The 14017-nt window shown below is 32.2% G+C and overlaps 1 protein-coding gene across 1 annotated transcript; it reads right to left on the bottom strand.

Annotated features, from left to right (window-relative positions):
* Positions 1-330: 330 nt before the first annotated feature.
* Positions 331-13854, bottom strand: LOC124539729 (E3 ubiquitin-protein ligase MARCHF5). Its single transcript, XM_047117073.1, has 4 exons — positions 13414-13854; positions 8114-8359; positions 3613-3803; positions 331-2307 (listed from the first exon to the last, which is right to left on the bottom strand). The coding sequence occupies exons 1-4, from the start codon at positions 13591-13593 to the stop codon at positions 1938-1940; spliced, it is 987 nt and encodes a 328-aa protein (XP_046973029.1). The 5' UTR covers positions 13594-13854; the 3' UTR covers positions 331-1937.
* Between the last annotated feature and the right edge of the window lie 163 nt (positions 13855-14017).

Genomic DNA, 14017 nt, shown 5'->3' with positions numbered 1-14017 from the left:
GCATGGCATCAATAATTAGTACATATTAAATACACGCATAGCTTCATTTAGCTCCTCTCAATCCGGTCTCAATTCATAAATTCTAAATATAGAAGAGAGTAGAGTTTTTTCATGATTTTATACATATTATTACAATGAATTAATATTATTTTTGTTTCACCACTGTCATACAGAGTTATGTTTTCTTTTACATTAAAAAGCGTTGATATAATGGTTTTTATTGTATATGATCACAGCTATAAAAGAGCACAGAAAAAATATATTTAGTATTACTCTATAGTTTTACGTTACGATAGAAAAATATTTACAATTTTCAATAAAACAAAAACATGATGCCTGAATGGACGGACCATCCAATTTATTTTACAATATTTATATAATTTTCTTTTATTTCGTTATAAATTATTTTTATTTACATTTTAGTATTAGTGTTGTTTTACTAAAATTGTCTTAATTAATTAACACTCGAATAATTTAACATACTTATTATTTAAATTTCTAATGAATAAAACATAACCGTTCTCACCGAATAGTTTCTTTTGACAGGCACAGATTTATATATACAAAAAAGAATTAAATGGCAAAGCAAAAAAAAAAGTTGCCGTAAAGATACACAATTTTCCGCAAACCGTATACTATTTTCTCAGTCCTTCCTCGAAAAGAATCTCTTTGCATTACTATATTTTATTATCGATTATACAAATCATTAATTAGAAATGTAACTTTTCGAATGAGAATTTTAGTTTAATGGCAACACTAGACGTTCACTAGACTAATTCGCAGCGATATAACTTTGTCAAATATTTTCTGTTTCAAGTATTACGACGAGTTTGAATGCCTTTATGAATTAAACGCGCAAATAACTCAAATATGCCAAAATATTGCAAATAGTGCATGGCTATTGATCGAACCGAGTGTGGACTGTAAATACAAATATTTGTCTCATTTGATGTGCAACTAAAACCGACGACTGGACGGACGTACTTTCTACTTGCGTTATTTGGCATATTTGTGAAAGTGAAGCATATCGGTCTAATGCATTCTATCGGATAATTAAATGAATAAGACTCGTTGCGTCAAATAAAGTGCTGAATGTAATTGCCTTATGAAAAAATGGTTAATTAAACTATCGATTCACTTTCTTTCAATCTCGTCAACATTATTTCCAAAGACAAATGTGTGTGTGAAATTTAAAATAAATCGAATATTTTCATAAAAAAATACGTGCCGATTCACAAATTATGCAACTTGTCGATTTACGAAATGAAAAAAAATCAATGTCAAAATTAATCGCAGGTAATAAAATTTATATGAGCCAACTTATTCACGTAAATAAGTATGGTATATAACTTTTTTTTTTAATTTCATGAGAAAATGAAACTTAGGCACAAATATGTTCGTATGGCGCATTAAAGAGAACTGTTGCCGTATTAGTTGCCACGTGTAAAAAAAGAACTATCAAATAGAAAATTAGTTTAGCAATACTAGTTTTTTCTATTGGCAAGCACAATATAATTAAATACTTATATATTTATATTTACTTCGTTTATTTACTAAATGTGTAGAGAGTATTGAATTGTTATCGATTATTTTTTGTTTTTAATGTTATTAAAGTAACGTTTTTCATTTGATTATAATGTAAAACTGATTAATTAAAAAACCAAATTAAAAATATAGTAACCATTTATTTATAGAAGCTGCTTTTATTAAAAAAAAAACTTGTCATCGCAGAATAATGATTTTTTTATTATTCTAGCGAATTAAAAAAGAAGAATTATAAGTTATCTTATAAAAAGTAGAATAAAAATACACAACAGTCAATTACGCGTTTATCACATGCCATATGTACTGTAAGTACAACCGTTACTAGACGTTACGTCACACGATTTTACGTTACGTTTAAAAAAATAACGTTATTTTTAACCATTTCTAAAGATTTATATAACCTGTTCAGAATCGTTGGTGCTGGAAACGACATCGGTTGTATTCGAAGTCATGGCACTTCTATATAATTTTAAATTCGACTCTGTGTAATCTAGAATTTTCCTACTAGAATGTCTTATGTATAACATTTGTTTGTGGTATATTTTGAGAGCTCCTTTGATTGTGATGTACGTCAGACCGCCTAGTATGGTCCGGTGGAGGTTATTTTGCACGGAACGGAAAAACATCTTGCCGATTAATGTTGAAATTGTCGGCAACAGCAATGCGGAACAAAATATTCTGGTTGGTGACAAATTTGAGTTTCCATTCTGATTTGCGTTGTTATTCTGTCCTGTTACGATGGCACCTCTGTCACCCTCCACGCTGAAAGAATGCAGAAAACACTGTTAATTCGTTATTGTATAAAAATAATAACTAGCAATGCACCTGTGTAGGTACAGTCAGCGTCAAAAAATTAGAGACCCTCAGGATATTCAAATAATTAGTGAATATGAATTGAGTGTCTCTAATTTTTTGACGCTGACTGTACCAACCACTTAGCTTCACCTACCGCCAAGCTGAAATACTAAGTAATGGTATGCTACATTTTGAGGAAATATACCAATACTTAGTATTATATATTTAAGAAAACAATATGTCTTTGAGATTTTTTTACAAATTTTAATATATAATAGATGATAAACATTTAAATATGAAAGTGGAAAACATTAATTTACATTATAACCACGACAACATATTTATATATAATTACGAAATATTAGGAATCCTATTTATTTAATCCTATTTTATTTTTTTATTAGTATCTTTATTTTCATTTTAGATTAACTATTATGATCAATTTATTCGAGTACTTACACTTATTCCCAACAATATATACTTGCTTATAATTTTAGTAGCTAAGTAAAACTTCTATCAGGAGGATAAAAACGTGTGAATGGTTTTATTCTATTATCTATTGTCCTTCTATTGTCTATTTCTATGACTTTGACTGGTCATTATTTATTACAACGATTGAAATTAACACTCAAAGTATTAAATGTTTAAATTATTTACAGTTTAAATAAATTTCAACAGCTGTTTGGTTTTTAAATTGAAAGGTATCCATAACGTTATTTTACGTATTATTTTGTCATAGTAGAATTCATTAATAAATTAGACTGTACTAAAATTAGAACAGGTGGCCTCATACAAGCATAGACATACAGCAAAATGATAAATGGGATTATTTGAGATTTAAAATCCTATTGACACAGTTTGAATATTGAGATATGGCTGTGAGAAAAACGAGGAACTTCTTACCGAATTGTTGGGAATCCAGGAAGGTTATTTTAATGATAGCTATATTTTTTGAAACGCTTAAAACTGGTCTACCTAAACTTATGTCCCTAATATAATTTTAACGACCTCCGTGGTCGAGTATTGTGTACACCGATTTTCATAGGTACGTGGTCCCAGGTTCGATTCCCGGCCGAGTCGATGTAGAAATAGAATGCTCATTAGTTTTCCATGCTGTCTTGAGTGCTTAGCTGTACAAAGGCGCTTTAGCTACATACAATGGGATCAGAGTAATATATGTGATGTTGTTGTCCAATATTTCTATAAAAAACCATTCTCTACTATCAAAAACCAGCCAACAAAAATTGTGGCAGTTACATATTTCGTACTCACTTTCCAAACGGTAGTATATACGCAAGAGCCGGAATCTTCGCACAGTATTTCCTCAAGAAGAGAAGCACTGAGTCCTCCCAGTTGTACATCTTGGCGCTGATCAGCGTTACTGGTATCGTTGGCAACAGCACGAGAAGCACTAAAGGATCAGCTGACTCCATCATTTCTAGACCTTCTCTATGACCGACCACCTAAAAAAACGTTTTTTAAAGAATGAATGAATGAATGAAATATACTTTATTGTACACCAAGGAAAGTACATAAAATTTTAAAACAGAAAAAAAAAAACAATGTTATAGAGTATACAATCGGCGGCCTTATCGCTAGAAGAGCGATCTCTTCCAAAAACCGGTTGGCATAGGACATTAGAACAAATAAATAAATTTTGGGTGGAGGTGTACTATAATACAAATATAATAAAGTAGTAAAAATAATACATACATATATAATGAGAAAATACACACATAACTGGTAGAGTTTACAAATTCAAAATAGAACTGTTTATTTATCGAATAATTGTCAATTGTTCAGGTTTACAAAAAGGCTTAGCTATGATAAGTCGATTCGAAACAAGGATTTAACCTTGAAAGCCATCAACACTTCCTTCATTCCGATCCATCAAATTAATGACCTTTAATATATTTGAATAACATCATGAGCTTCAACAAACATTAAACTAACGTAATCTTTACGAATTGCAAATACTATATAATTATATATTAGCATGTATTATATATTTTTACAAACAGTTATTTTTGAGTGTTCGACCAGTTTCTTAATATGTTGATAAAGGTCAGTTAACTACATCCACTTCAATTTAACTTTCAAATACGTCGCCTCCATTAAAAACGCCAAAATCGCAAGTGACATTGGCATAATAATCACATTTTTTTAATTGGCACAAAAAGAAAATATACAGGAAAGAGTGAAACAATATATCTCGACCAACTATATGATGTCAATTCAAGAATAGTTTTTTATTATCTGTGCATTTGGAATCTGTGTACTATTAAATTTATACAATCGTAATTTAAATTATTTGAATAGATTATATTATTTTCTATCAATATATTCATGTACTTAAGAGTTATTTAACGAAAAAATACGATGTACATAATGTGCATAAGAATCAAATATGATGTTTTTAAATCATTTTAAAATATAAAGATGGTTTTATGTTTCATGTGAGACTGAAAATAAACGAAGATAATAAGTTCGTGTAGGTATTCCATATTTCATTGTATTTCAACCTCATTTGAATTTCGTGTTTTTTCTTTTTTATAAATGGCGAAGATGTCTTTAGCTTTAAAAAATATTTTCCTTCTCACGTATATAGGACGTAATATGCTTTTGTTATAAATATTTCCAACTTTTAATTTATATATTTCTTTTAAAAAAAAGTAAATTTATAAAACAAAGAGTTTTATTGTTATTAAAAATTTACGAAACAAAGACGTCATACAATTCCTTAAACATACATTATCTGTTCGGAGAACAAACAACAGACTCATCGGCTAACAACAAAATAACAATTTCTTTGTCATAAAAAGTACTGAGTTTTAAGATATTTTTACTAAAAAGAAAGTAATATTAAACTACCTGTTTAAAATTTAATACAATACAGTACGCAGTTAAATAAACAAGTTAAGTGTTTCAACACGAGTTTAACACACGATATTAGAACACAACGGTAAAGGCACGTTATACAAACAGCTAACACGTTTAGTAACAAAAATCGGTACGTTATGGCAAATCGAGAGCTATTATTATGTACTTTGTTTTTTTTTTTAAATTGTATTATTGTCCGTCTAATACAATGATTCCCAAAGTGGTCCGGGTGGATCCTCAGGGGTCCACGGGAGACATGATGGGGGTCTATGTAGGTGTGAATAAAAAATGGGGGTCCACGAAAATTTATTTGCCTTTGATAGTAAAAGGTTTGACAGGCTCTTATTGTTGTTGATGTAAGACTGGCATCGAATAAATGTTTATAAATAAATACATTTAAAAGGCAACACATAATCAAGCTATGAATATTTATTACATTTGACAATGGTGTAACCGTAACCAATCACACTTATCAAAATTGTCAAATTCGGTCACTGTTAGCTGAGACACACTTGCCTTTGTAATAAATTAAATGAAAAAATTACCATATAAAAAGAAACCACATATTTTTCGTCCAAATTAATTTTACAGACATTAAATATACTTCAAAAATATTGTCGAGATGGGGGACTGGTTAAAACACCTGATTATTATCCGAAAATTAAGCGATCAAAAACGGGCAAGGAGTTATTCACTAAATTGTGCTTAGCGGTAAAATTACCGTGAGGAAACCGACAACAACATGTGCTGGATGAAAATCTGCCCCTATCCATGAATTCACAATGGAGCAGCGTGGTGGAAATACTTTGGCTTCTAACCTTCTCCTCAAACAGAATGAAGGCCATAGCCAAGCAGTTCCAACTGCATTAAAGATTGTTTCCTTTTTTTATGGTATAGGTTGGCGGACGAGCATATGGGCCACCGGATGGTAAGTGGTCACCATCACCCATAGACAATGACGCTGTAAGAAATATTAACTATTCTTTACATCGTCAATGTGCCACCAACCTTGGGGACTAAGATGTTATGTCCCTTGTGTGGCTCACTCACCCTTCAAACCGGAACATAACAATAATACTGAGTACTGTTATTTAGCGGAAGAATAACTGATGAGTGGGTGGTACCTACCCAGACGGGCAAGCACAAAGCCCTACCACCAAGAAAACTTACATCCATTCAAATTACTATTCTTACTACTTCAAAAAATACATCCATTCTCGAAAAAGATATTTTAGATGCGTAATCAAACTGTTGCTAAAGTTTTCTTTGCATTAGGTATTATTCAAAGATATTGCTCATTAATAAGATGACTAATTAATTTGTATCTAATAATTAAAGAAATCGCAATACCCTAAATATGTATATAATTACTAATACTCTGATAAACTACTCTCAATTAAACGCTGATATCGCACGCAGATATTGAATAATTATTCCAAGATTAACAATTTTATTTTTATTATATTTTCGCGATATAATATATTCTAGATTCGAAGGCCAAAAAATATGTATAATTTTTTTTTTCGGTTTTTTTCGGTCAAATTATATGTATGCGTGCTACTTCTTACCATCGTAACTTTTGAACGTCTGAAAAAATTTGGATGTATTGGGATGTACGTCAAACTCTCGATTATTTAAAAAAAACATTTGATTTGATTAAAAACTTCTTTGCAAACGATGTTATTTATTTATTTTATGTACTGTTATTTGGCGGTAGAATAACTGATGAGTAGGTGGTATCTACCCAGACGGGCTTGCACGAAGCCCTACCACCAAGTAAATGTTTATAAAATGTCCCACTTAAATCTGACTACCTACAATTTCGCTCTCTGTAACGTTTTATTTGGAAAAACCTTTAAATTTTATATTTGTCACTCTCACCTAATGACGTCGCACTATTTTTGTATAACCTATTCCAATTAAAAGAAACAAAAGTAAAATAAACTTATGGCATCGAATTGACGCGACGTCTTTGGTTAAAAGCTAAAATATTTATGGTACCTATACCAATATTTTATTCCAAAAAATGGCATTATAAACGTCAACGAAGCTGTTATCGGAACATTTAATGGCAAAATCGTACATACGAATTAAACTTTATTGCCCAATCACTAAAACGATTATTTTATGCGCAATGTATGTACTTTGAAATAAAAAAACGGAAAAAAAGACTACCATAAATGTGCTTTTCTCATATTTTACTTTATTTCTCAATAAGAGTAAAAGCAACAAATTAAATCTATGATTTAAACTGCGTTACATTTCGAGAGATAAATATTTGTCTAACTGGGTTCGGTTCAGCAATTTTGCAACAGTTGTTAGATCCTATTTAAAACAAATGACTAAAATATTTAATCATATAAAAACTTTCTACTAATAAAAATTACGGTATGCACGTTTAAACGCAAACTACTATACTATACTAACGTATTATACGTTCAGTAATATTAAACGATGTTTCAAAATAGTTTATAATGAAAAGTCAAAGCAAATCGTACGGTTAATCTGATCACTTGTTTGGTAAACAATGACGATGACATTCCGTTTATGCACTTGTCACTCGCTGGTCGAAAGTCTAATTAGCCAAAGATCCACATTATTACATAACCCTGATAAATTATAATGTTAAACATTAAACGATTAGAGATGTATTAGCAAACAATTAAGAAGTTCAAAAAGTTACTATACAGTATGTACATTAATTAGTATATATAAGATATACAGCTTTAGTAAATAAATTATTAAAGTAGGATCATATTGTGGAATGATGGAACATCAACTAATTTCAAATACAAATCAAGCACATGAAAACATTAACAGTTGTTTCATTTTTCACTTTTTGTATCCATAGAGAAATGTCCGTCATCGATGATAATAAAATGTATAAACTAACCTGCATCACAGTAACAGCACCATATGTAATCGCTATCCAGTATATTGAACCCAGTAAGACACCGCCAGCTATAAACGGGCTAATTTTATATGTGATCTCCTCCAAAGCATCGAGTAGTGCCACAAAAGCGCCCATTGAAGGAAAGACGACAATATATTCTGCTTTACACTGAGGACACAAAACTTTTCTGCTTATATTTCCACGTTGCTTTTCATCTACCCACCGCTGGAGACAACTCTGATGAACCTGAAAGAATTATAAAATTTAGGCTTACAAAATAACATTTTAACATAATATAAAAAATAATATCATCACTATTAAAAGAATAATATATTTGTAATTCAAAATTTTGAAACTTTATTATTCCAGTCACATTTATTTAACTTTTTAAAAATACCTTGTTATGAAACAAAATCTAGTATTATAAAATATAAAACAAGTCAAATAATTAACACAGTTATCATTATTTACATTTATATTCATTCAAACAATCATGCTATACGATCAATACATTTTCCCACACCTCGTAACACTATCAAAGTTCATAAAATTATTATATAATTATTTAATGGTGTTTGGTTGTGCCCATAGAGTGAAGATTATTTGAACATGTGCTCTTAGATCTTTTCGCTTCTTTGAAAAAACAACTAAGATAAATATTTAATGTCTATATAATTTAGCAACACAGTGAATGAATATAACGGAGAAGGCATGTCCGAGCGCGTTTTTAAAAAGCATGACGTCAGCACAGCTGACGTCACGAGTGTCAGAGTTTCGATCTTTAACCATCTTCGGTGGTATGAAATAAAACTCAGGAAATAAACCTCTCTGATTTATTCCAATATGAGACGGTCCGATCGCTCCGGCGGCTCGACCAAGTCTGTCGAAACCGGCGGTCGCTTGATCTTTTATAACAAAAATAGGTGGGTAGACTTATTCACTCAAGATAACAGTTGTTTACAAACATTAAATTTTTCAGAGTAATTTAACATTTCAAAATTCACTAAAAATTATTCATTTAACAATGAAATAGTTTTAAATTATTAAAATAATCATTTCTGGACACGTGTTTTTCTTAAATTCGTGGTTCCGCGCCGACACGGCCATTCTGACAGGCGGTGCGCGCTCTGCACCTGCCTAAGTTGTGCGATTGGAAATCTGCGAATCAAAAAACATTTTTGAAGCAGGTATCTGTAAGCAACACATCATGTTGACCTTTGATAATTGTTTTGTAAAACAGTACACAAAGAAATCTCTCATGCACCTTTATTATAATAAATGTGGGCAGATTTTACGCATACTATGCTCAGAACTGTTAAAGGTTCTCGTAGATCTGTGGTGTATACATGTCTATACCACGGTCCACAAGGTCTCCCTACGGTATCTCATGGTTCTCTGTGGATACATCAAGGATCCGTGGGTAGCTCGAGGGTAACACGTGGTTAGCTCAGAGGTATCACTCTCCAGACTATGGTATATACATGGCTACTAAAGGTTCTCGTAGATCTGTGGTGTATACATGTCTAACCACGGTCCACAAGGTCTCCCTACGGTATCTCATGGTTCTCTGTGGATACATCAAGGATCCGCGGGTAGCTCAAGGGTAACACGTGGTTAGCTCAGAGGTATCACTCTCCAGATTACGGTATATAAATGGCTACCACGGCTCCACAACGCCTCCCAACGGTATCTCATGGTTCACTTTTGGATACATCAAGGATCCGTGAGTAATACGAGGGTAACACGTGGTTAGCTCAGAGGTATCACTCTCAAACGAGAGTGTACGTGTGTAGTTATGGTTGCATGAGGAATCTCAATGGTAATTAATATTCAAAATTTTTTTTTTTTTTTTTTTCTTTTTTTTGTTATTGCTCTTTTTTATTTCTTTAGATTTTAAGAGGTAAGATAAGTAAATTTTGCCTCACAGTTTTATGCGATGATTAGTTCTCGTCGATGCTGACCACTCGCACTGACTGACCAGCTCGTGATATGGACGACAACTCCCACTGTCACGGCCATTCTGCGGGACGGTGCGCGCTCTGCACCGGTCGCGTTTCTGGTTGTGGTGCTCGGCGAAGCTGATCACGAGCGCCCTCTGCCAAGCTGATCACGAACGCCCTCTGCCGACCACCTTCTCCACTGTCTTAATTTTTATGAAACCTGTAAATCTCGAAAGGCACACTTAATTAGTCATATCAAGTAATAGTGGTTACGTGGACTCTTAATCTTTATGTTGAAAATAATTAATTTTAGTTTTATGAGATTAGAAAAGATGACTGTTATATTTCGAACAAGAGTCATTCGTTGCTGTTGTTGTGTAATTAGTGCTATTCTGCAGGATGGTGCGTGCTCTGCACCAGTCGCATTTCTTGGTCGCCCGGCTGCGGTGCACGACGAAGCTGATCACGAGCGCCCTCTGCCGACCCCCTTCGCGATGCGATGCGACGTTATTCTTATGAAACCTGTAAATCTCGAAAGACACAATTAATTCATCACATCAAGTAATGGTGGTTACGTGCTCTTTAATGTTTATGCTGAAAATAATTAATTTTATTTTTGAGAGTAGAAGCGACGACTGTTCTATTCCGCACAAGATTAATTCGTTATGTCCTCTGTTTGGTTATTGATATCGATCAGGTTTAAGAAGTTCAGGTGGTATGCAATGTTTTCTTTGTGTAATAAGTAAGTGGTGCAACTCCATATACTAGATGCACTGTTCGGTCTCATAGTTCTTCATTTTTATTAATTCGTTTTTGAGGGTAGTAATAATTCTTCCCATTTGGCCATTTGCTCGGCTGTTTCCTGACGTGTTGTTTATCTTTGTATCTCATTTCCCGATGATATCCATGATCTCCGTGATCCACATGGTCACTTGTTGATTTTTCAATTAAGATGTTCCACACATATGAACAGCATGGCAAATGTGGATGCCCTTGATGCGTATTGTTCTTAATTGTAAGAAGTAGCCGCCTCAAGTGTTGAAGTGGGTACTCCCGCACTAGTCGGCCTCGGAGCTGATGAATGATTTATTGGATTCGTGGTTTGCGATCCTCCCACATAGATGGGCCCCATTACACCGGGCAGTAAGTGTGCAGTGCTTAGAGATCTTCTTATCACTTCGCAATATGGTTCTGTCTTGTAGCGATCCTTATATGACATGGAACCGAAGCTGATGAGGACGCGGCAGAGATCGGAGCTTGTTCCGATCCCACTTCTGATAACGGAGAAGGCATGTCCGAGCGCGTTTTTAAAAAGCATGACGTCAGCACAGCTGACGTCACGAGTGTCAGAGTTTCGATCTTTAACCATCTTCGGTGGTATGAAATAAAACTCAGGAAATAAACCTCTCTGATTTATTCCAATATGAGACGGTCCGATCGCTCCGGCGGCTCGACCAAGTCTGTCGAAACCGGCGGTCGCTTGATCTTTTATAACAAAAATAGGTGGGTAGACTTATTCACTCAAGATAACAGTTGTTTACAAACATTAAATTTTTCAGAGTAATTTAACATTTCAAAATTCACTAAAAATTATTCATTTAACAATGAAATAGTTTTAAATTATTAAAATAATCATTTCTGGACACGTGTTTTTCTTAAATTCGTGGTTCCGCGCCGACAAATATATTATTATTCTAAAAAATAATTACCCACTAAATAAAATACCATATCGTATGTTATTGCTTATTGCCAATTCAGACAAACTTTCCAATAGATAACAAGAATTGCAATCTTGAAATAAAAATTTCGCAACAAATAAAACACACAGCTGATTTAAAAGTGAATAACATCCAGACAAGGAAGACATTGATGTATTTGTTTAAAATGCATTGTTTGTGGGAATGGAAAACTTGCTATCATTCTATATGTATGATGCTATTTTCAAGATGTCAAAGAACTCACTTAAATTATTTATAAAACAGATTACTGTTGATAAAAAGAATATACAATATACAATTATATAAAATTGCTGGCATTAAATTATGTATATTTAAAAAAAATTACTTACAACAAGAACTCCTCGAATGTAATTGTTTATGTGTAATCTTATCCATCATTTTACTAAGACATTCAATTTTCCTGATTACATTTTGATAACATTTTTAAATCAGTACTTAATTAGTCTGTGTTAGAATCATGTCTCTATATATATTTTTTATAAGTAGGTGATAGATGACAAGTAATCAACATTGCCTGAAGATATTACCACTAGTTGCTTATTCATCCTTCAAATGGGACATTAAGAATTGCAAAATTGAAGATGAGTGGGTGATACCTACGTAGACATGCTTGCACAAAGCCCAACCAAGTAATCTAATTAAGTGGAACTATACCATACTTAATAAATAAAGGAACTAGCTGAACACACAAATAGTGAATTATTTTTTGCTGAGACGATAATACTTCACAATATTGCATGACGCCATTCATCTTTAACAAACAAGGGGGTAATCCTTGAAGAGTAAAAAAGGTAGCCTTCACCCATCATGCTTAGGACTAAAATTTGCTTCATACCAAATTTCATCAAGATAGACAGACATTATTACTTCAGATAATATTAAGATGAATTTAAGACAATAGCTTTTTTTGATCATCAACTTTGAATAGTTTGAAATATTAATAATGATATTTAGTATCATTTTATTATTCGAATTATATTATGTAAATTAATATATTTGCTTATTTATAACATATTGTAAAATTGTAAAATAACCTTTAGACTTTATAATAACATGTTTATTTTAATTACTTAATTACAAATAGAAATAGTCTTTATTTATTTTATAATAAGGTTCAATGTTTTATTCATGTTCATATATTAGTTAACACTGGGGTAATACATTGATTTGTCACAATACTCATTTCTGTGTATACAGAAATTAAGATGCAGAAAAGGTACTCAATATTCAGAATAAAGATGAAATATAACTATCTAGCTCTATTATATGTACTTAAAATAAATAAACAACTTCTAAACAAATACTGAGAGGTAAATAAATCAACTAACAAATTCATAACAAAATATCATAGTTACATCACATTTTTTTGATCAATTTAAACAATATATTGATACTGGTTATTGGAATCAAATTAATTAGGTGAACAACTCGTATGATTCACTAATAGAAGATAACAATTATTACAACAACATTAAAAGCAGGTTGTTGTCCCCGATTAGAAAATAATTCCGACTGATTGAACATTATTAACATCAAATGTTTACATTTTTTTTAGAATTTAATTATTATTGTGACTTATAAATAAATAGATCGTAAATATATTTTCATTGACTTTACTCACCCATTTCGTAGTGCCAATGCATTTGCACGGCTGAACCCAAGCAGCGAGCCTATCATCGGCCTCCGTGGCGAAACAAACCCAACAAGACTTGGCATTTTCATCTTCTGGAGATTGTAACGCCTGAGTATTGACTCCTTCTGAACCTTGCTGTCCAAAAACTGCTTTGTCCTCACTAGGCATTATAAATTGCGTATTTACACAGGCGAAAAACGGATTGTGATACCAAAAAAACACTACGAATAAATATTAAGAAGTTAAAATATTTTATGAAAACAACACTATAATTACTAAAACAAACTTATTAGTCAAATGATTGGTCTCTGTAATGTATGACTTTTGAAATCAATGTGTTTTTCGTTTTCGTCACCGACAGGTCGTCAATCAAGACGACATGTACGACTTCGACATAACTTTCCTTTGATAATCTTTCAATTAACTTGACACTTGACAAGTTGTCAATGATACTATTTTATTTTTATGCATAGTAAGTTTTCATAACTTGGAAAAAGCAAATAAATTGCACCAATCAGTGTTGTTTTTAGAATACACATTTTTGTCAAAATTTTCGGGCTTTATGCTAATGCATTTACGTCATTGTAGTTTT

This window comes from Vanessa cardui, chromosome 23 (genome assembly GCF_905220365.1).
Source record: "Vanessa cardui chromosome 23, ilVanCard2.1, whole genome shotgun sequence".
NCBI classification, from domain to species: Eukaryota; Metazoa; Arthropoda; class Insecta; order Lepidoptera; family Nymphalidae; genus Vanessa; species Vanessa cardui.
This window is presented reverse-complemented; position numbering and strand designations above follow the sequence as displayed.

Coding starts and splice junctions, on each gene's coding strand:
- LOC124539729 (XM_047117073.1), bottom strand. CDS start 13,593: ATGCCTAGTGAGGACAAAGCAGTTTTTGGACAGCAAGGTTCAGAAGGA. Junction 8,360..13,413: donor GCATTGGCACTACGAAATGG/GTGAGTAAAGTC, acceptor TAATTCTTTCAG/GTTCATCAGAGTTGTCTCCA. Junction 3,804..8,113: donor GTGCTGTTACTGTGATGCAG/GTTAGTTTATAC, acceptor ACGTTTTTTTAG/GTGGTCGGTCATAGAGAAGG.